General features: G+C 37.2%; 1 protein-coding gene and 1 non-coding gene across 2 annotated transcripts; both read left to right on the plus strand.

Moving 5' to 3' along the window:
- The first annotated feature begins 5,184 nt into the window (after positions 1 to 5,184).
- Positions 5,185 to 22,070, plus strand: LOC114822616 (uncharacterized). Its single transcript, XM_070817045.1, has 7 exons — positions 5,185 to 5,221; positions 17,587 to 17,627; positions 18,196 to 18,675; positions 19,569 to 19,718; positions 19,956 to 20,048; positions 21,485 to 21,532; positions 21,766 to 22,070. Exons 2-7 carry the CDS (start codon positions 17,594 to 17,596, stop codon positions 22,068 to 22,070), a joined length of 1,110 nt encoding a protein of 369 aa, XP_070673146.1. The 5' UTR covers positions 5,185 to 5,221; positions 17,587 to 17,593.
- LOC114822817 (small nucleolar RNA R71) lies at positions 14,674 to 14,780 on the plus strand. Its single transcript, XR_003771009.1, has one exon. It is a non-coding gene; the product is annotated as a small nucleolar RNA R71 (small nucleolar RNA).
- Positions 22,071 to 22,212: the final 142 nt, after the last annotated feature.

Here is a 22,212-nt window from a genome sequence, read left to right on the forward strand (position 1 = left end):
ATGTGAAATGTTCATGTATGTATAAACAACAACAACAATAACCAAGCCTTATCCTACTAAGTGGGGGCTAATTTATGAATCCTAGAACGTCAGTGCACTCTGTCACATTGGCACAAGTATAGCACAATCAATTAGCAGACTGCTCAGCTTTGCAATTGCTAAATTGTTTCCCTTTCAAATGATTTCTTGTTTAACAAAATCCAGTTAATTAGCCACTTGTGAATGTAATTAGTAATACAATAATTTGGTAACCAATTTTCTACGGTTCCATTCCACAAGAAGTTCAAATTTTGAACTTGTTCTAACACAACCAGACAGCAGATGAAACTTTTGAACTTTTTCAGAAACCTAAAAGCCTCAAATGGACAGAAACAGAGAAACCCAGAACCCCAAATTTGACAGAACCCCTAAACCCCCAAATTGACAGAAACTGTTAGGTACTCAAGCCCAAGGGAAGAGCCCAACCCAAAAGACTAGTCCAATAGGTGGGAGGACCCCAAGAACTTAAGAACCCCTACACTCCCATAAGTGTAGTCGATGTGGGATCATAACATTACACCACCCTTCGGAAGCCGACGCCCACGGCGGTAATCACGTCGCCCAGTCCCCCGTCACCAAGTCCCTTGGAGCCCATACTCCCAAGGCGGTAATCACGAGGCGGCATGTCACGTCACCAAGACCCGCAGCGTCGGGCACCTAGGCTCTGATACCAATGTTAGGTACTCAAGCCCAAGGGAAGAGCCCAACCCAAAAGACTAGTCCAATAGGTGGGAGGACCCCAAGAACTTAAGAACCCCTACACTCCCATAAGTGTAGTCGATGTGGGATCATAACAGAAACCAACAATTGCAGAGCAGAAAACAAGGCAAACGAAGTAAAATTTGAAGAATCCTAACGACTGGTATGAAAGAAAATTGAATAGAACAAATGGGTTTCGTACCTGATTCTTCTCCGGTAACGACGTTCGTCGCATAAGAATTCCGCACGCTGTGTTCCAGGTGAGGACCAAGACACAAGTTTTTGGACCAGATCAAAACTTTGCGTTTTGGCGTAGGGTAAAAGTAAATGTAAAAATATGCGATGTGTTTGACAAAAAAAAAATGGAAAATGCTAGAGAGATTAAGGGCCTGTTTGGTATCCTATTTGAAATTTTTTATCATTTCTCAAAACATTTTTTAAGAACATTTCTTGAAAACAGTTTTCTTGAAGACTCAAAAATTTGATTGGTTTCCAATTTAAAATTTTTAAATCTTACGACTTAAACTATAACAAAAGGATCTAAAAAGAGGGGGTAGCAAGAGATGTAGAAAGAGGAGAGAGGAGGAAAGAAAGTAAGATGATTTAAGGAAAAAGAAAGAAGAGAGAGAATCAGATGAGATAAAGAGGAAGATAAGTGTAAAAAAGAACCTAAAGAATGAAGATAGCGAATTGGAGGAGAGACGAAAAAGATAAAAAAAAAAAAAAAAAAAGAGGAGAGAGAAAGAAGAAAAGAGAGATAGATTTGGAGTGAGTGGGGATGAGGAAGAAAAAAAAAAGAAGTGAGTTTAAATTTAAAAACTCTAAAAACTCACTTTTTATGTTTTTAGACAATAGACTATATTTTTGAGTTGGTCTTGAATTTAGTTTTTGAAAATAGTCTTACCAAACAAGTTTTTAAAGCCTAAAACTTGAAAATTGTTTTTGAGTTTAAAAGGTTGGATTCAAATACACTACCAAACAGGCCCTAAAGTTTTAGACAATTTTTTTGTTGATCAAAAGATGTGGTGGTTGATGATTTGATTCTTGTTTTAATGATTTACAAAAGAAGTTCAATTATCAACTGCCACATTATATGATATAGAAAACATAATCTAAAAATTTAGTTTTTCTAACATCACAAAAAAACACAGGATCCTTAGAGGAAATGAATCCCTTGTTTCGATGTTTTTGGAAGGGTAGTGCCAAATTGAGCAAATTATAAAAAGTTTTTTTTAGCCAAAATTATCCCTCAGATTAGCATAACTAATTTTGATCCATTAGATTTGAAATCAATAGAAGTGTTCTTAAGTTTGTCCACCGTCAATCATTTTGGTCATTATGTGAAAAATCTCTATTATATAAGGATACAATGACAAAAATACCATCATCTTTTGTCAAATCATTTTGACGTTTGTTTATTATTGAGCGTATTTTTGTCATTTTAGTAAACTTACTTGATATTGCTGCTTTGGTCCTTAAATTAATTTGTACGCAAAGTATGGCTTCTAACTCCCAGCCAAGGTTTAAAATATCGATATTATCGGCGATATTTCGCCGATAATATCGTTTTTTTTAAAGAACGATATTTCACACTTATCCATTTAATTATCGTCAATATATCGATATTTTTGTCGATATCATATCGATAATATCGAAGACGATATTTTCAGCATTTTAATGCATTAGTTGGGAAATATATCGTGATATTATCGATAATATCACGAGATGAATCTCAAACCGCTCTACACAGCCACATCCAGACAAGCAGCAACCGTTACCTCAAACCATGAGCGCAGATCCGAAGGCCAGAGCGGCGACGAGGGTGGATACGAACGAGGGGGAGATGGATGTGGCGGGGGAGGTTGGGCTGGGAGCCGGAGATTCCTAGGAGGTGCCGATGGCGGAGAGGACGGCGAAGAGGACCGCCATGAGAGCGACGACGGAGGATGCCTTTGAGACTGCCATTGTTGATAGGGTTTGGACCTCTCTGTTTGTTCGGGAATCTAGGGTTTTTGAAGGCTCAGAGAGACTGAAAGCACAAAGTGGCGCAAGTTGGATTTGAGATCCAATTTTGAGGTTTTGAAAGTGAAAGGGCGAAGAAGAACGAAGATAAGGGAAGAGAGAGTGCCGGGAGAGAGAGAGAGAGAGAGAGAGAGAGAGAGAGAGAGAGAGAGAGAGAGAGAGAGACTAAAAGATTCAATTTTGAGTTTCTAAAAGGGCAAGGAAAGAAGAAGAAACTAAATTTTATTCTTGGGTTTCTGAAAGGTCAAAAGCTGGTGATGGGTGGTGATGTGAAAGAGGTAAGGTGGACAACTACTTTCATCAGATGGTTTATTATGAAAACCACGAACTTGCATGGGCGTGGGCTTTTTATATTTTAAAAGTTTGGGAGGTATATTATATTATTATATGTATATAAATGTTATATAAATTATAAATTATTAGATATTTTTTTCCCTAGGCAAGCATATTAGATATGTACATAAAACATTCACATATGTATGTTTTTTTATAAGAAATAACATATTATTCAATAATTATTTACATCTAATATAGTAAATTTAATTAATTCATATAATATATAAGAAATTTATCTAAATCCGCCTAGGCGCTAGGCGCCAGCCCACCGCCCGACTAGCGCCTAACGTTTTTTAGAACCTTGGTATTTATAGCTGGGGTTTTTTGTGGGGAGTGGTGGGCAGGTCGAGCAGCTGCCCCGTTAGAAACAGGCTGGCCAATTGTTATTGGTTCGGCGCAACAACTCACATTGCTTAATCCCTTGCTTAAATGAGTGTAAAATATTGTACTAATTCATTATATATAAATGATTATGGTGTGTTTAAACTTCTTTCATTAATTACTACATATTTTCTACACTCACAGTGTTTGCCAGCTCGTTATATAATCAACTTAAATCAGTTAAATCCATCATGCAATGCATTTCCTTCCAATTTTTTGTGATAAACATCCTGCAAAGTTTTTTGTGATAAACATCCTGCAAAGTAAACATCCTGCAAAGTTTCAATAAAAATTTCCAAGTTTTTCTTACAATTTCCGTGGTTTTTATTCAATTTTTATCGATATCGATAATATCCCGATATTTCCATCGAAATTTCCGTGTTTTTGGACTACCGATATTTCCGATATCATCGATAATTTAGACCTTGCTCCCAGCTAGGGTTGCTTGATACTGCTCCTTTGATCCTTAGATTAATTTGTAAGTAAAGTTTGGCTTCTAAATTCCCAGGTCCCATCTAAGCTTACTTGATACTGCTGCTTTGATCCTTAAATTAATTTGTACGCAAGTATAGCTTCTAACTCCCAACTAGACTTACTTGATACTGCTCCTTTGATCCTTAGATTAATTTGTAGGCAAAGTATGGCTCCTAAATTCCTAGGTCCTCGCTAGGCTTACCTGATAATGTTGCTTTGATCCTTAAATTAATTTGTATGCCAAGTATGGCTTCTAACTCCTAGCTAGGCTTACCTGATACTGCTCCTTTGATCCTTAGATTAATTTGTAGGTAAAGTATGGCTTCTAAATTCCCAGGTAGCAGCTAGGCTTACTTGATATTGCTACCTTGGTACTTAAATTAATTTGTACGCAAATTATGGCTTCTAACTCCCAGCTATGCTTACTTGATACTGCTCATTTGATCCTTAGATTAATGTGATATGAAAAATATGGTAAATATAGCATTAATCAATTAATAAAAATGAATAAGTATCATAACATGTCAACTTGCTATTATTAAAAAAAATGGTAATAACATATTTTTCTTTGCAAAAGACAAGGTTTATTTATTTATTTTTTACTACTTTGATTAATATTGTCAAGTATTTCTAAAGTTAGATTGCAACAACGGGACTTGATATTGTGAAACGGAGACAGCTGATTAATTTGTTACCATGTCGATCCACAAGCGTACATCAATAAATTAAGTGAATTGTTAATAGCATTCCAAATTATCATCTTCTCACAAATGTTTTTTTTCCTTCTAATTATAGAAAGTTTTCTTCTTCATTTGAAAGTCACTTAGAATTATGGTCTAATAGTATTTCTTTTTACTTGTAAGTGAGAGGTTTTAGGTTCGATTATAGCCAAATGTGAGTTTTAACAACATTATTGATAGTCCATTGCGAGGCTAAGCCCACATCTTCCCCTTTAATGTAGATAATATTGTTTGTTAAAATATATATATATATATATATATATATATATATATATATATATATATATATATATATATATATATATATATATAGAAAGTTTGGATTGCAAAATGAGATTTTTGGAGTGTCAATAACAATTCTCTAAAATAAAGGACAACTTCGTATTAAAAAAGTGCAAATTATCAGTTTATCAGCATAATATGATATCTTACCGTTGACTGTTAGTATATCTATATACATGTAGGAGCACCAATGCTATAGATCACCAATTCAAGCTGAAGCATTTTCTGAAGGCTTCCCCATTTCAATTGTAAGTAGTTACCTTATACTTGGTTCACTATTTCTTTCTTTGTTTTCGTATATAAACACATGATCATGATTGATAGCGATTTTACCACTTGTAAAACAAAGGGTTAAACCATAGAAAATTCTTGCAAGAGAACAAGTGTTTGTAGTATAGAATGGCTCAAGCAAGGTCGATCTCCTCAGGGACTGATATAAACAATTTACGAGTTTTTGTGTATTTAACTTATTTAACTCTAAGAATTACACTAATTTGACGAAACTAAATATTACTGGATGTGACTTAAACAAATATCTAAAATGGGAATTGATTTATAAGAATAATGATTCAACTTAAACAAAACAAGTAAATAAGGAAATTCAAGATAAAATAAATGACTGAAGAAAAATAGATTGACAATATGCTAGAGTTCAACCTTTACCAACAACACTCTTACGTAGCTATTCCAATTGCTTAAATAATTGAAAACACACATGCTTTGAAGGTTAGATTTTCCTTGTGTATATTTTACTTGTGACATTCAAGCTAAAACGCATACCACTACATGCAACTTATCCATGACATTTGGATTAAATATAAACATGAGTGATTCATTAATCTTGGTGAAAATCCTTTTGTTAAACCATATAATCCCTAAGAGCATGATATTTACCTTAGGAGAGTATAATTCTCAATCACGAGAAGCACAACCAATTTTAACGTGACATTCGTTCAAAATTGCATCCGATAACTTTTCTAAGCATCCTAATGGTGTTCAAGCATCAAGGTACGTAGATAGTTTAATTCAGTGATTGAAAATATCAAAGCAAGCATGTAACAACACTTAAGCAATTGAAAAATAAATCTACGTATTCATGTTGCGGCTCATGGCCTCACTCTAGCATAATAATTTAGTTACACATAATTATTTTGATACATAAGAAATTATTCATAACAAAAAAATAAATAACTAAGAAAGAAGACACCCGTTTCTTTTCTCCCGTCGCAAGTCTATGTGAAATTTTCCGTGTGCACTGCCTTCTCCTGCTCCTGACTTCCTCTTTCCTCTGCCTGCTGCCTTGCCTTCTGCTGCTCGCCAGTCCGAGTCCTCCTTCCCCTGCTCCTGTTTTTCTTCTCTGTCAGTCCTCTTTATTATTTCCGCACTGCCTCAGTGCTCTCCCCCCGTGCCTTTCTCTGCACAATTATTCTTCTTTCATTCCTTTTGTTTATTCCTTCCACATTTCCCTGTCTGCCATTCTTCTTTCTGTCCATGTTCTATCCTCTTTCTCCTGCTTTATTTTCTCTCATGCCGTGGTCTCTTCCTCTCTTTTAGTCTCTCTGTCCCGCCTTTTTCTTATTTTTATCCTTTCTTTTCTCTTTTCTGCTTCTTATTTTCTTTGATGTCGTGCTGCCATCCTTCATGTGTGCCTTCTGCCCTTTCTTTTATTTAACAAAATGGGCCATGATATGATCAAGCACCAAGGCTACAAGTGGAAGGCCAACTCATCCCACTCTTTTCTACCATCTTTTCTTTCCCACATCCGTGTGCTGCCCTCTTGTGTGCTGCCCTCCTGTCATTCTTTGTCCGTGTCTTCTCTTTTCTTCATTTTAATTGAAATTGATCCTAAAATAAATTTAACTTCACATTAACACAAGGTAAGGTAAAATACCACAATTTTAACACAAAAACATCACAAAGATTTTAGAAATGGATGGTATAAATGCATGAAATATATGAGTGATCAAATACCCCCAAACTTGCATTTTTGCTAGTCCTCTAGCAAAACAAAACACAAAACAAAATAAACTCAACTAAGACTAGATTCAACAACTTAGTAGGCAACTTCTCAATTACGATTTCAAAGATAAGTGCTAATCATGAAACAAACAACCAAGAACTAATCAAGAGCTCAAAACATCATCCAATAATTAACCAAATTTCCTTCAAACAAAACGTTGAAAAAAACCATGTGTGAGCTAGCCATGTCAATGCAATTCCAAGCTCCTTTAAATCATCATATGCAAACATGTGAGTTTCTCACAAGACATACGCTCATTCACTCATAAGTTTTGGTTAATGTGTTTCACTCAAGTGATCTCATTGTACATGCCGCCATATGCTTGCTTGTCCACCTAACTCGCTTATCAATATTTAAGTAATACCTTGGATCAATAGGACTTTATTACGGTTGTAATGGGGCTAAAGGTGATAGGCTAATGAAAGAAAGGATATGGAAATCAAACATTTTGAGAAAGTACACTTTGGTAGTTTTCCAACACCTCAATATCACACCACCTCTAATTGAAAGCAAAATAATAAAACTTCGAGCACCTGTTACTCCCCAAATTTAACTTCAAAAGGAAATTTATACTCTACCGACACATTTTCAACTAATCAACACTCTCCAATTTTCTTATATTTCGATTTTTCTTTTTCTTTTTTTCTTTTTTTCTTTCTTTTTTTTTTTTTTTTTTTTTTTTAACATTGAAAGAAACAAATCTGCAAAAGCTACATCACCCATCAAATTCACATTTCATTGTAATACACATGCTCCATCCATTTTTCTACATAAATGAAACCCCCAAAAGCACAACTCATGTAATACTTTTCTCAAAACAATAAGGAATCGATTTTTGTGTATGGGCTCAACTCCAATATTGGAGCAAGGTAAAGAGATGTGGCTAACAAAGAAATGGCTTAGTAAAAGGCTCAATGGGCTACTACGGGTAAACATAGCATATAAGGTAGGCATGAAAGGCTCAAACGATCCAAAGATGGCCTATATCACTTCCAAGTTATTACATGAATTGATTAATGAATCGAGTAGTATAAAGCAAGTTCTAGAGATACATGTACAGTGAGATCATACGCACAAGAAGGAATGAGATTGATGCATAATGGTTCAATCATGTATAGGCTCAAAAACTCACAAGGTTTACATAATCTCACATGATTCACATATGAAACACTAAATCATGCTCAAGTTTCACATTGACAAGACTAGGCACATTTATTTTCAAGTTGATTTTTGGAAATCACAGCTAACACAAAGACAACGAAAAGAACTTAGACTTCTTGAAAGTAAGAAGGAAATTAAAATCAAATCTCATATTTAAATTGAGAAGTAGCTACAAACAACAATAAAAATGCAAAATTTTTTATTTTTTTTAATAGAAAATTAAACTAACGAAATATATTTCCACCCCCAAACTTAATTATAGCATTGTCCCCAATGATAATGAAAGGAATTTTTGAACAATAAGACATAAAAATGGAAGGAAAGAAATATAAAATGAAATAAAGACACAAAAAGAAAAGGAAAGAACACACCAATTTGTGTAGGCGAGGAGAGCAAATGTGTGAGTCATGCTGACACGTCTGGAAAAGCAGATTCCTCTCCGATTTCTGAGCTTGCCTCTTCGAAATCTGAGCTCCGTCGAGTGCAGAGGTTGCATGTGACGAGTACGGACAAATCTGGAACAAAGGATGGCCCGTGGTTTCTGAGCAAGCTCAGCTTTTGAGAAAGCGAACGCCGCTTTGATTTTTTTAGTTGGCCTCTTCGATATCTGGAATTGCCTCTTCGATCTCTGAAATCCCATCGCGTGCTGATTTTTATAGAGGTATGGAGGACGTTCAAAACACACTTGAATTTCTGCCTGTAAAAACTCCCTCTTTGCATTTCTACGATCTTGACTTGTCTGACCTCTGCTTTCCTTAACACCTCTGAAAAATGGCTGGCCCTTCCGACCGTCGTTTTGACTTGAACCTTGGTGAAGAGGCAGCTCCGCCTTCACCAGAAAACATATGGCGGCCATCTTTCATATCCCCTACTGGCCCCCTTACCGTTGGGGATTCGGTGATGAAGAATGATATGGCAGCTGCGGTGGTGGCCCGGAACCTTTTCACTCCTAAAGATAACAGACTGCTTGCAAAACGGTCTGATGAATTGGCTGTTAAGGAGTCTCTGGCTCTCAGTGTGCAGTGTGCAGGTTCCGTGTCCAACATGGCCCAACGCCTCTTTGCCCGAACCCGTCAAGTTGAATCGTTGGCGGCTGAAGTGATGAGTCTCAAGCAGGAGATTAGAGGGCTTAAGCAGGAGAACAAACAGTTGCACAAGCTTGCACACAACTATGCCACAAACATGAAGAGGAAAATCGACCAAATGCAGGAATCTGATGGTCAGATTTTACTTGATCATCAGCGGTTTGTGGGTTTGTTCCAACAGCATTTGCCTTCGACTTCTGGGGCTTTACCGCGTAGTGAAGCTCCAAATGATCAACCTCTGATGCCTCCTTCTTCTGTGGCCCCGCCGACTGCTGAGGCTCCGCCGACTACTGAAGCTCCTCCTAAGCAGCCTATGTGAAGGCTCCCTCTTTTATTTATCTGCTCAATGTTCCTTTCCCTTTTTTTTTTATGAATGAAAAAATATGTTGCAAGAAGTTGTGGTAGAGATTGCAAAATCATTACCTGCATAAAGGAACAAAAGTAGGACTTAAACACACAAATCAGAAAACAAGAGAAAAACATAACAAGAACATTTAAAATTATTCAAAATAAAAATGAAAGATAGAAAGCTTGGGTTGCCTCCCAAGAAGCGCTTTAGTTACTGTCTAGAGCTAGACATTCTGTTGGCAGCTTGATTCAAATAACAGGTTCCTTCAAAGTGATGGAATCCTTAGCAAGATCATATGGAGACTCCTTGTATAACTTCAAGCGATGTCCATTAACTTTGAAGACAAAACCAGTTTGCATGTTTTGGATATCCACAGCCCCATGAAGATGAACCTGTACAACAAGATATGGACCATTCCAACGTGATTTGAGCTTTCATGGGAATAGTTTCAATCTTGAATTAAAAAGTAAAACCTTCTGGCCCGGTTGAAACTCTTTACGAAGGATGTGAGCATCATGAAATTTCTTGGTCTTATCCTTGTAAATCCTTGAATTCTCATAAGCATCATTCCTTATTTCTTCAAGTTCATTCAACTGCAACTTCCGCTTCTCTCCCGCTGCTTGATAGTCAAAATTGAGGTGCTTAATAGCCCAATATGCCTTGTGCTCAAGTTCCATAGGCAGATGGCAAGCTTTCCCATACACCAAACGAAAAGGAGACATCCCAATTGGTGTCTTATAAGCTGTCCTATATGCCCACAAAGCATCAGTAAGCTTTAAACTCCAATCCTTTCGAGATGAGCTGACAGTTTTCTCAAGAATCCTCTTGAGCTCCCGATTAGATACTTCAACTTGTCCAGATGTCTGTGGATGGTATGGAGTGGCTATGCGATGGTGAATATGATACTTGGCACAAAGGGAAGCCATGGTGCGGTTTAAGAAGTGTGTACCTTCGTCACTGATGATAGCACGAGGTACTCCAAATCGGGGAAAAATAGTATTCTGCAAGAAACCGAACACCACAGAACTTTTGCATGTTGGAGAAGCTATTGCCTCCACCCACTTAGAGACATAATCAACCGCCACCAAGATGTAGAGATTGCCATGTGAAGACGGGAAAGGTCCCATGAAGTCTATACCCCAAACATCAAATAATTCAATCACCAAAATACTTTGTTGGGGCATCTCATTTCTCTGAGAAAGATTTCCAACTCGTTGACACTTATCACAAGCCTGGCAGCATAGGTATGCATCTTTGAATAAAGATGGCCAAAAAAAACCACTCTGTAAGATCTTGGCCGCTGTCCTTCTTGGTCCAAAATGACCACCACAGGCATAGTGGTGAGCAAACTTCAAAATGCTTTCTTGTTCTTCTAAGGGGACACACCGACGAATGATTTGATCTTGGCAATGCTTGAAAAGGTATGGCTCATCCCAAAAGTAGTGTTTTACAGTGGAGAGGAACTTCTTCCTTTGTTGGTAACTGAACTCTGATGGTATTTCTCCAGATGCCAAATAATTTGCGATGTCAGCATACCATGGTACTTGATGAGTAACCGCTAGAAGTTGCTCATCTGGAAAGCTCTCTTGCAGGGGCAATGAATCTGCCTCATCAGTGCTTGCATTTACTAATCTTGAGAGATGATCCGCCACAACATTCTCACGTCCCTTTTTATCTAGGATCTCCAAATCAAACTCTTGCAAGAGAAGGACCCATCGAAGCAATCGTGGTTTGGCCTCTTTTTTAGACAATAAGTACTTGAGAGCAGAATGATCAGTATACACAATGACTTTAGCACCAACTAAGTAAGATCGAAACTTTTCAAGAGCAAATACCACTGCAAGTAATTCTTTTTCTGTAGTGGCATAATTCAGCTGAGCATCATTCAAAGTGCGGCTGGCATAATATATAACATGGGGGAGCTTGTCACGTCGCTGACCAAGAACAGCACCCACAGCGTAATCGGAAGCATCACACATGAGCTCAAAAGGAAGGGTCCAATCTGGAGCTGTTATAATTGGGGCTGATGTGAGAAGATCCTTCAATTTGTTGAAAGCATCATGACAATCTGCATTAAAATCAAAACAAGCATCTTTAGCAAGTAAATTACAAAGAGGACGACTAATTTTGGAAAAATCCTTGATGAATCTTCGATAAAAACCAGCATGTCCCAAGAAAGATCTCACATTCTTCACAGAAGTTGGTGGTGGTAATTTGACGATCACCTCAATCTTTGCCTTGTCGACCTCTATTCCATTGCTTGAAATCAGATGTCCTAGCACAATGCCATGCTTAACCATAAAATGGCATTTCTCCCAATTTAACACAAGATTAGTCTCCCTGCATCTTTCCAAAACCAAAGACAAGTTATCCAAACATATATCAAAAGAATTACCAAAAACAGAAAAGTCATCCATAAAAACCTCAACAATATTTTCAACCATTCCAGAAAAAATACTCATCATGCATCGTTGGAAAGTGGCAGGGGCATTGCACAATCCAAATGGCATCCGTCTGTATGCAAATGTACCAAAAGGGCATGTAAATGTTGTCTTCTCTTGATCCTCAGGGGCAATTGGAATTTGGTTGTACCCTGAATAACCATCTAAGAAACAATAGAAAGTATGACCAGCTAGTCTCTCGAGCATCTGATCAATGAATGGCAGCGGAAAATGATCCTTTCTAGTGCTGTTATTAGGCTTTCTATAGTCAACACACATTCGCCATCCGGTGGTCATCCTTGTGGGCACAAGCTCATTATTATCATTCTTCACCACAGTAATACCAGTTTTCTTTGGAACCACCTGAGTCGGGCTCACCCATTTGCTATCCGAGATTGGATAAATGATACCTGCATCGAGTAACTTCATCACCTCAACTCTTACAACTTCCTTCATGATCGGATTTAGACGTCTTTGAGCTTCAACAGTTGGTTTAGTCCCAGCCTCCATAAAAATCCTGTGCATGCACAAAGCTGGACTAATGCCTTTTATGTCAGCAAATGTCCACCCCAGAGCATCTTGATACTTGCGAAGAACTCTTAGTAATTTGTCTTCCTCCGTGTCATTAAGATCAGCAGCAATAATAACTGGCAAGGTCTCATTCACCCCGAGATGAGCATACTTGAGGTGGCTTGGCAATAGCTTGAGCTCTAACTTCGGAGCTTGTTCACTTGAAGGAAGAATGGGCTGCTTAGGTATTCCAAGGCTTTCATAAACATGTCGCCACCTTGGATTATGAATTGGTGCACTATCCAATGCAGCGATGATGTCCACCACATTTTCTTCCATAGATAAAGTAGCATCATGGTTGGTGAGGCAAGTTAACAGCTCATCATTAGATGATCGTGAGGCAAAGTTTGCATGCACAATCCCATCCAAAACATCAACACGAAAACACTCTTCAGGTTCGAAAGGACGCTTGACAGCTTCAAAGAGTTTGAATACAACTGACTCTCCTTGCACTCTTAAGGTTAAAGTACCTGCTTCCACATCAATAAGTGTCCGGGCGGTGGCCATGAACGGTCGGCCTAAAATGAGAGGCACTTCCTTGTCTTCCTCCATGTCAAGTACAATGAAATCAGCTGGGAGGTAGAATTTATCCACTTTAATAATCACATCTTCCAGAATACCCAAAGGATAGGTCACGGACCTATCTGCCAATTGAAGACTCACAGATGTGGGCTTGAGTTCTCCTTCACCTAATTTTTGAAAAACAGAATAAGGCATAAGGTTAACACTTGCTCCTAAATCAATCAATACTTTATGAAAATCAAGACTACCAATAGTACAAGAGATAGTGAAACTCCCCGGATCTTTCTTCTTGGGTGGTAGCTTATGTAAGAGGACAGCACTGCATTGCTCAGATAAAATCACCTTCTCGTATTCCAAGAACTTTTTCTTTTTAGAACATAGCTCCTTCAGAAATTTGGCATATGATGGGATATGTTTAATAGCATCTAATAGAGGCAAATTAATTTGAACCTTAGCCAACGTCTTCATGAATTCAATGCATTGTTGATCCTTGGAACGTTGTTGCTGCCTTTGTGGAAATGGCAAAGGTGGCTTGTATGGTGGCTTGTCAGAAGGTGCAAATAAACTACCAAGGCCTTTTTCCTTGTTTGCATCAAAGTTGGGTCGAGATTGCACTTTGTCACTTTCACTAGGATCTGGAATACCTGCTTCAGAAATAGCCTCTGACCGAGACTTTGCAGCTAATGGTGCATTTTCAGTAAGTTCTTCTTCTTCCACTTCGGCTTCATGGTGCACCACTTCTCTGTTGTCATAGCTCTTGCCACTTTTCAATGTCCGTATTACCTTGCAATGCTCCATCCCTCTTGGATTTTGCTCAGATTGGCTCGGGAACTTTCCTTTCTCTCTTTCATTGAACATGGTAGCAAGCTGTCCAACTTGAGTCTCCAAATTCCCCACTGATGCCGTGAGATTCTGAATGCTAGTTTGTGTGGATTGGACAAAATTGTTGGTGGTATTAGAGAGAGCAGACATATGTTGAGCTAGCTGTGACATTTGGTCTTCAAGAGATGGTTTCTTAGTCTCACTAGTTGATTGGTAAGACTGTTGGTATTGACGTGGCTGTTGGTTGCCACCCCAACTGAGATTGGGATGGTTCTTCCACCCAGGATTATATGTATTGGAATAAGGGTCACTTCTGGGTCTAATGAAATTATTCACCATATTCACATCCTCTTGCACAAGCTCAGGGTAGCTATCCTTGTTGGGGCATTGAGTGATGTCATGAGTTGTTGCACTACAAATGATGCACGATTCTTGGGCATTGGGCATGGAAGAGACCTGCATTAAGGCAGCAAACTTGGCATTAAAATTATTTTCCATTTTAGCAATTTGAGCAGAAACATTAGGATAACTCTGAGAAATCTCAAAAACTCCCCTCTTTTGTGTTTGTTCTTCTGTCCATTGTTGGGATTCAGAAGCCATCATATCAAATAACTCAAATGCTTCCCTTGCTGATTTTGACATTAATGACCCTCCAGCAGATGCATTCACGTGACTCTTGGTGGTGGCATTGAGACCATCATAAAATATGTTCATTTGAAGGTTAGAATCAAACCCAGCATGAGGACATTTTGTGTACATCTCATTATACCGTTCCCAAGCTTCATGGAAAGACTCATTCGGCTTTTGAGCGAAAGCCAATATCTCTTTCTTGAGTGCAAGAGTCTTGGATGAAGGAAAAAATTTATTGAGAAATCTTTCTTGCAATTCTGTCCATGTTGTAATGCTATTGGCAGGCAGAGAATGCAGCCACGCCTTGGCTTTGTCCTTCAAAGAGAATGGGAACAAACGTAACTTGATAGCTTCAAAAGAGAAACCTCTGATTATGGTGTTGTCACATGCCTCAATAAAATCAACCAAATGCATGTTGGGATCACTGTTTGGCAACCCATGAAAGGATGGCAATATGTTGAGGATGTGAGGTTTGATTTCAAAGGATGCCCCATCTTCCACATTTGGATATATAATGCACCTCGGCACTGCATTGATTCTCGCCGCCAATGAATTCCTTAAAGGTTGACCTGCTGCAGGTAAGGCTAGGGCCATGTGTGCAACTGGTGTCAAAGGTTGGAAAATAGATGTGCTGCTCTCAGGATCACGGAACAAATCCTTAAGAAAAGTATCACCAATGTTGGAATCTTGTGCTAAATATTTTTCTCTAGCTAACTTCCTTGCAATTCTCTCTGGTTCAGGGTCGTAAGGAATAAGCACTTGATTCTTGGACCTTGTTCCAATCACCATATACTACACCTGAACAAACAACAGAAATATTAAGCCACAATAAAATAAAAGTAAAATAAATAAAACTTAACAGAAATTAACTAAACAACAAAAAAAAGAAAAAGAAAGTAAGTAAACCTAGATGAATTAAAAACACAATTTATGCAAATTGGCAACCACTAGTTAATTAAACGAAGACAAAAAATCTCACACCACACATCCACTACACTTAATCAAAGATCAAAACTCAACTAAATTAATTGCTGTTTTTTTTTTTTTTAAATAATAATTTTTTTTTTTTAATAATATGTGATTTAAAACAGAAATTTGTGAAAGGGATACATAAACAGATTTCTAACACAAATATACAACATTATTACGGTACCAAAGTTAAATTCACCATTAATGGGCTTAATAAAAAAGGATTCTTTAAACTTTTTTTTTTTTTAAAATTTAATGATTAATAAAAATAAGACATAAACATAAACATAAGAAAAATAAACACAAAAGCTTGGGAACTGTTGGCACAGTCCCCGGCAACGGCGCCAATTTCTTGATAGCGATTTTACCACTTGTAAAACAAAGGGTTAAACCATAGAAAATTCTTGCAAGAGAACAAGTGTTTGTAGTATAGAATGGCTCAAGCAAGGTCGATCTCCTCAGGGACTGATATAAACAATTTACGAGTTTTTGTGTATTTAACTTATTTAACTCTAAGAATTACACTAATTTGACGAAACTAAATATTACTGGATGTGACTTAAACAAATATCTAAAATGGGAATTGATTTATAAGAATAATGATTCAACTTAAACAAAACAAGTAAATAAGGAAATTCAAGATAAAATAAATGACTGAAGAAAAATAGATTGACAATATGCTAGAGTTCAACCTTTACCAACAACACTCTTACGTAGCTATTCCAATTGCTTAAATAATTGAAAACACACATGCTTTGAAGGTTAGATTTTCCTTGTGTATATTTTACTTGTGACATTCAAGCTAAAACGCATACCACTACATGCAACTTATCCATGACATTTGGATTAAATATAAACATGAGTGATTCATTAATCTTGGTGAAAATCCTTTTGTTAAACCATATAATCCCTAAGAGCATGATATTTACCTTAGGAGAGTATAATTCTCAATCACGAGAAGCACAACCAATTTTAACGTGACATTCGTTCAAAATTGCATCCGATAACTTTTCTAAGCATCCTAATGGTGTTCAAGCATCAAGGTACGTAGATAGTTTAATTCAGTGATTGAAAATATCAAAGCAAGCATGTAACAACACTTAAGCAATTGAAAAATAAATCTACGTATTCATGTTGCGGCTCATGGCCTCACTCTAGCATAATAATTTAGTTACACATAATTATTTTGATACATAAGAAATTATTCATAACAAAAAAAATAAATAACTAAGAAAGAAGACACCCGTTTCTTTTCTCCCGTCGCAAGTCTATGTGAAATTTTCCGTGTGCACTGCCTTCTCCTGCTCCTGACTTCCTCTTTCCTCTGCCTGCTGCCTTGCCTTCTGCTGCTCGCCAGTCCGAGTCCTCCTTCCCCTGCTCCTGTTTTTCTTCTCTGTCAGTCCTCTTTATTATTTCCGCACTGCCTCAGTGCTCTCCCCCCGTGCCTTTCTCTGCACAATTATTCTTCTTTCATTCCTTTTGTTTATTCCTTCCACATTTCCCTGTCTGCCATTCTTCTTTCTGTCCATGTTCTATCCTCTTTCTCCTGCTTTATTTTCTCTCATGCCGTGGTCTCTTCCTCTCTTTTAGTCTCTCTGTCCCGCCTTTTTCTTATTTTTATCCTTTCTTTTCTCTTTTCTGCTTCTTATTTTCTTTGATGTCGTGCTGCCATCCTTCATGTGTGCCTTCTGCCCTTTCTTTTATTTAACAAAATGGGCCATGATATGATCAAGCACCAAGGCTACAAGTGGAAGGCCAACTCATCCCACTCTTTTCTACCATCTTTTCTTTCCCACATCCGTGTGCTGCCCTCTTGTGTGCTGCCCTCCTGTCATTCTTTGTCCGTGTCTTCTCTTTTCTTCATTTTAATTGAAATTGATCCTAAAATAAATTTAACTTCACATTAACACAAGGTAAGGTAAAATACCACAATTTTAACACAAAAACATCACAAAGATTTTAGAAATGGATGGTATAAATGCATGAAATATATGAGTGATCAATGATCTACTTATAATAAAACCTTCTTTGGATAAATTGACAGATTGAGCATGGCAGCAGAGCTCAACCGAGTAGAAAACCCACGTATATATCTATCATCAAAATCAAAGTATTAAATGTATATGAAAGGTTCTCATAGTTTTCTCGTGTGTAAGGAATGCATGATCACTTATTATTGATCAATTATTAAGGGTGGAACCATGATGAATAAATGGACGTGCTTTCAAGGTTTTATCTCAAACTTTGATATCAAATTCAAGGGGTAGTGGCTGTCAACTCTTGATGATTAGTTGATCAAAAGAACGAGACTCGACATGTTTATCACTAACTTGTGCATTATTTTCTTTTATCTTTCTATTTAAAATTTAAATTGAATTTTTTTCCCTATAATCCCTGTTTCACGTTAAGGTTTTAATCTCAAAACCTTGATATCTAATCCAAAGATTAGAGATTGTTGGGTGTGTTGGGTATGAGTGATAAAAGTCGAGTTTGAAGAGATTGTTGGGTATAAAAAGAAACTAGATTGAAGTCATAACATGCTATGTACTTAAGAATTAAGTTATTTTAAGTTAATTACTCCATGAGAATTGAAGAAGAAAGTAGTTAATATATTGTATAAAATGCCATTTTAATTACATACGTACCCTTACAGATGACATCCAGTGGTGGGAATATCAAGCTTTCTTCGCTGCTGTAAGGGGGGGTGATTGGCATGAAACGAAGAAGTTTCTTGACGAACACGCCGGTGCAACAAGACAAAAGGATTCATTGGGGACAGCTCTTCACAACGCAGTATTAATGGGGCACGAGAAAATTGTGGAAGAGCTGGTGAAGTTGATGACGGAGGAAGAATTGGAGATGCAATCTAGTGATGGTTGGACGGCTCTTGCTTATGCTGCTAGAGACAACCTCAAGATGGTTAAATGCATGGTTACGAAGAACAAGAAACTACTTGGTATTGCCATAGAGGGCCGCCAAATGACTCCGATTCTCATCGCTGCTATGTATGATCGATGGGATATAGCTCGGTACCTCTACTCCCACCTTGATTTCCCATTGCAAGATCTAGTGGCATTAAAAGGCGCTTACGGCTCTCAGCTTCTTGTCTTTTGTCTTTTTGCCAAACAATTTGGTAACCTAACTGCTCTTAACCGAATCAATTTTTCTGCACTCTGTGTGTGTGTGTGTGTGTGTGTGTGTGTGTGTGTGTGTGTGTGTGTGTGTATGTGTATATGTATATATATGTGTGTATATGTGTATACGTATATGTGTGTGTGTGTGTGTGTGTGTGTGTGTGTGTGTGTGTGTGTGTGTGTGTGTGTGTGTGTGTGTGTATGTGTATATGTATATATATGTGTGTATATGTGTATACGTATATGTGTGTGTGTGTGTGGGGTAGTGCTATCAACTCATCCATTTTAATTTCTCACGCAATCCTCTTAATTTTCAACCGTTAGGTCGAATGAATTGAAAAAATTAATAGCCCAAAATTAACAAAAATGTTTGAGAGGTAAAAGAATAGGTGTGTGAATTTCCTATATATGAGTAATTTTCATTTTACTACCATGAAGTATCATGATTTTCAAACTTTCACACATCAAGTTTTTTTCATCTCAGTGTCACACCTAAAGTGAGGATTGTGGGACACTTTCATACTTATGTTAGACTTTTTGTCAGAACCTAAGTAATGTGGACAATGACTAAGCGCTACATGACGTGGTGCCATATTTATATGTGGAGCACAATTAGTCCACCGGGTGCCACGTCACGTGTTAACTTAGATTCTAACGAAAAGCCTAACAGAAGAATGAAAGTGTCCCACAATCTTTATTTTAGGTATGACACTGGGATGAAAAAAACTTAATATGTGAAAATTTAAAAACCAAGACACTTCAAGGTAGTAGAATGAGAATTACCCTATATATACATATACATATACATATACATATACATATACATATATATACATATACATATACATATACATATATATATATGATAATTGGTCAAAATACATACGTACAGATTTTGCATGGATGCTACTTCAGTGTATCCCAATGTTGGCATATACTCGAGGCCAAGGAAGATACTCCCCTTTGTCTGCAATTGCTAGTGTGCCCTTTGCATTTTTGAGTGGAACGTCGCTCAAATTCTGGCAATCGTTGATCTATAAATGTTAGTAATATCTTCCCTTTTCTCTTACTACCATCAAATTTGGCAACATTATGTGTGTCATGTACAAATATCACCTTTCACATGAAGAGTTTCATAAGGTGGTTCAAATAAGGTAGTCTCCCTAATAATTTTTTTTTAAAATCTTATTACAAATGTGCACTATCATAATTGGTCTTTATGTCCAAGACACTATCTACAAAGAAGTATTTTGAACGAGGAAGTCGTATTTTTTGGTAGGTGTACACATAAAAGATGTTGATTCCATCAGTGGTTTTTATATAAATGTTGATAGTCAGGAAAATGAACAAAGCAATCAAGGGAATTCCACAGGTATGTTACATTTCAAAACTCCAACTACGATTTGATATGTTGAAGACCTTTTCATATGTTTTGCTCTTCTTCTTTTTTGTCGACTTTTTTTCAAATATCCTTCTCCTTGTTTTTAGTAATTAGTTAGGTGATATGTGTGGTTTGATAGAAATATGGAATCGACAATGAAATGCGGTCGGCCTACCCCAAACATAATAAGATGATACAATTCACAAAACTGGAGTTGCTCCTGCACAATTCCCAATACTTGGGTGCTGACTAGTCAGTATCTCATTTATTCACCATATTATGTAGTCCAATAAGATTATAACACCTGTATATTTAATTCTTTCTCAAACTCTTTACCGTGTTAACAAACAAACACCCACCTTCTCCTTCCCTTACCCCTGCCATGGCAGATCCGCAAATTTGAAGCCCTTGATCGGATCCCATCCCAACTCCTCCTCCTCCAACCTCCCTCCTCTGTCAAACCGCCCTTGTCCCCTCCAACCTATCTTTTCCCTCGTTGCCTTCCCTTGCAAATCTGACGCCTTCCTCTGCAAATCCGACCAAACCAGCACCTGACCCTCGATTAAACATGATCTTCAATTAAATTTGGATACTGAGTCACAGAGGATAAGTCTAGAAAATACTAGGGCACTGAGATTTGCTGCATAGATAGGTTGGTGGTGATAAGGTCAGATTCAATTTGGGCTATAATCGATGGAAACGTTGGACGAAGGAGTGTGTGTGCTTGACGGAGGAGAAAGGGACTGGGGGCTGAGATCTCTGGCGTTGGCAAGAAGGGAGGAAGAAGAAAGGTTATGTTTGGTCACAGGTTTAAAGGAAAAGTTTGTGTTTGGTTACATTGATTTGAGAAAGTACAAATGAACATGTGTTACAATTTTATTGTGCCACATGGTGAGTAAATTGGACACTGAATAAGCAGTACCCAAGTACTGTCCATTGGATAGTCATCCTGGAATAGTGTACCACACAGGTAGAAAAAGTAGCGTGTACATTTACTATCAATTTATCCTTGTACTCTACACCAATGAGAAATATTGGAGAAGATGGTTGTGTAAACAGAATGTTTGATTTTTTTTTAACAAACAATATTATCTACACTAAAAGGGTGGAGGAGTGGGCTAAGCCTCAAAATCGAACTTAAGACCTCTCACTTACAAGTGAAGAGGAATACCACTAGATCGTAGTACTAAGTGGCTGATGAATTCTTATTGTTAAACATACATCACTCATTTGAATGTGTTTTTAAAATGACTGAAAACACTTTTGGTAAAAATATTTTTGAAAAAAATCCTTAGTAAAAATGTTAGTAAATTCTGAAAAAGTACTTAAAATGCTTCATGGAAGAAGCAGATAACTGGTGTTTCTTGTAAAAAACACTTAAAGTGTTTTTGGAGCTCAAAAATATTTTCTCTAAATATGTGTCGCAGGCTTCGGTTTATTACAAGGACTTCCATCGAGACTTTCAGAGTTTTTTGGTACGTGGACATTATTATTATTTTTTTGGATAATGATATTCACAATTAACTTCTCACACACCTTAATTTATTTTATTGGATCATGTGTTGATTTATCAAATTCGATTACTATAAATTAAAAATTGTGTATGAAAAATCAGCTACTATTTTTCATTTGTCAAAACTGTCAATTTATTTATTTATTGGTAAAAATGTGGTTGTGAGTTGTAACATTGGTTTGAATGTCAACGTAGGAATCAACCGCATTCGTGATCTGAAATTGATCCATTGTCGGTCACGCCAAATTTTGGACTTCATGTGTGACGAGATAAAACAGTTGACTGATGAAGAAATGAGGGATGGCCTTGTGTATGAAGCAGTATACAGTGCTGTCCAAAATGGGATTGTTGAGGTCGTTATTCATCTATGTCAAGCCAGACCAGAATTATTGTTCAGAGGCTTAGAGAACGGAAAGAACATATTTCATTATGCTGTTGAATGCCGTCAAGAAAATGTTTATAGCCTTATATACGGGGTTGGTCAAAGAAAATGTTTATAGCCTTATAGCCGTATCTAACATAGCTGATCTTGAGAATGATAAAACTATTTATTGTTTTTATAGTTTCAGATGCAATTTCGCTCTTTTCTTCTGCAACTTCAGTGTTGATGTTTCTGAGCATCCTTACATCGCGTTATGCTGA

This window comes from Malus domestica, chromosome 17 (assembly GCF_042453785.1).
Source record: "Malus domestica chromosome 17, GDT2T_hap1".
Lineage (NCBI taxonomy): Eukaryota > Viridiplantae > Streptophyta > Magnoliopsida > Rosales > Rosaceae > Malus > Malus domestica.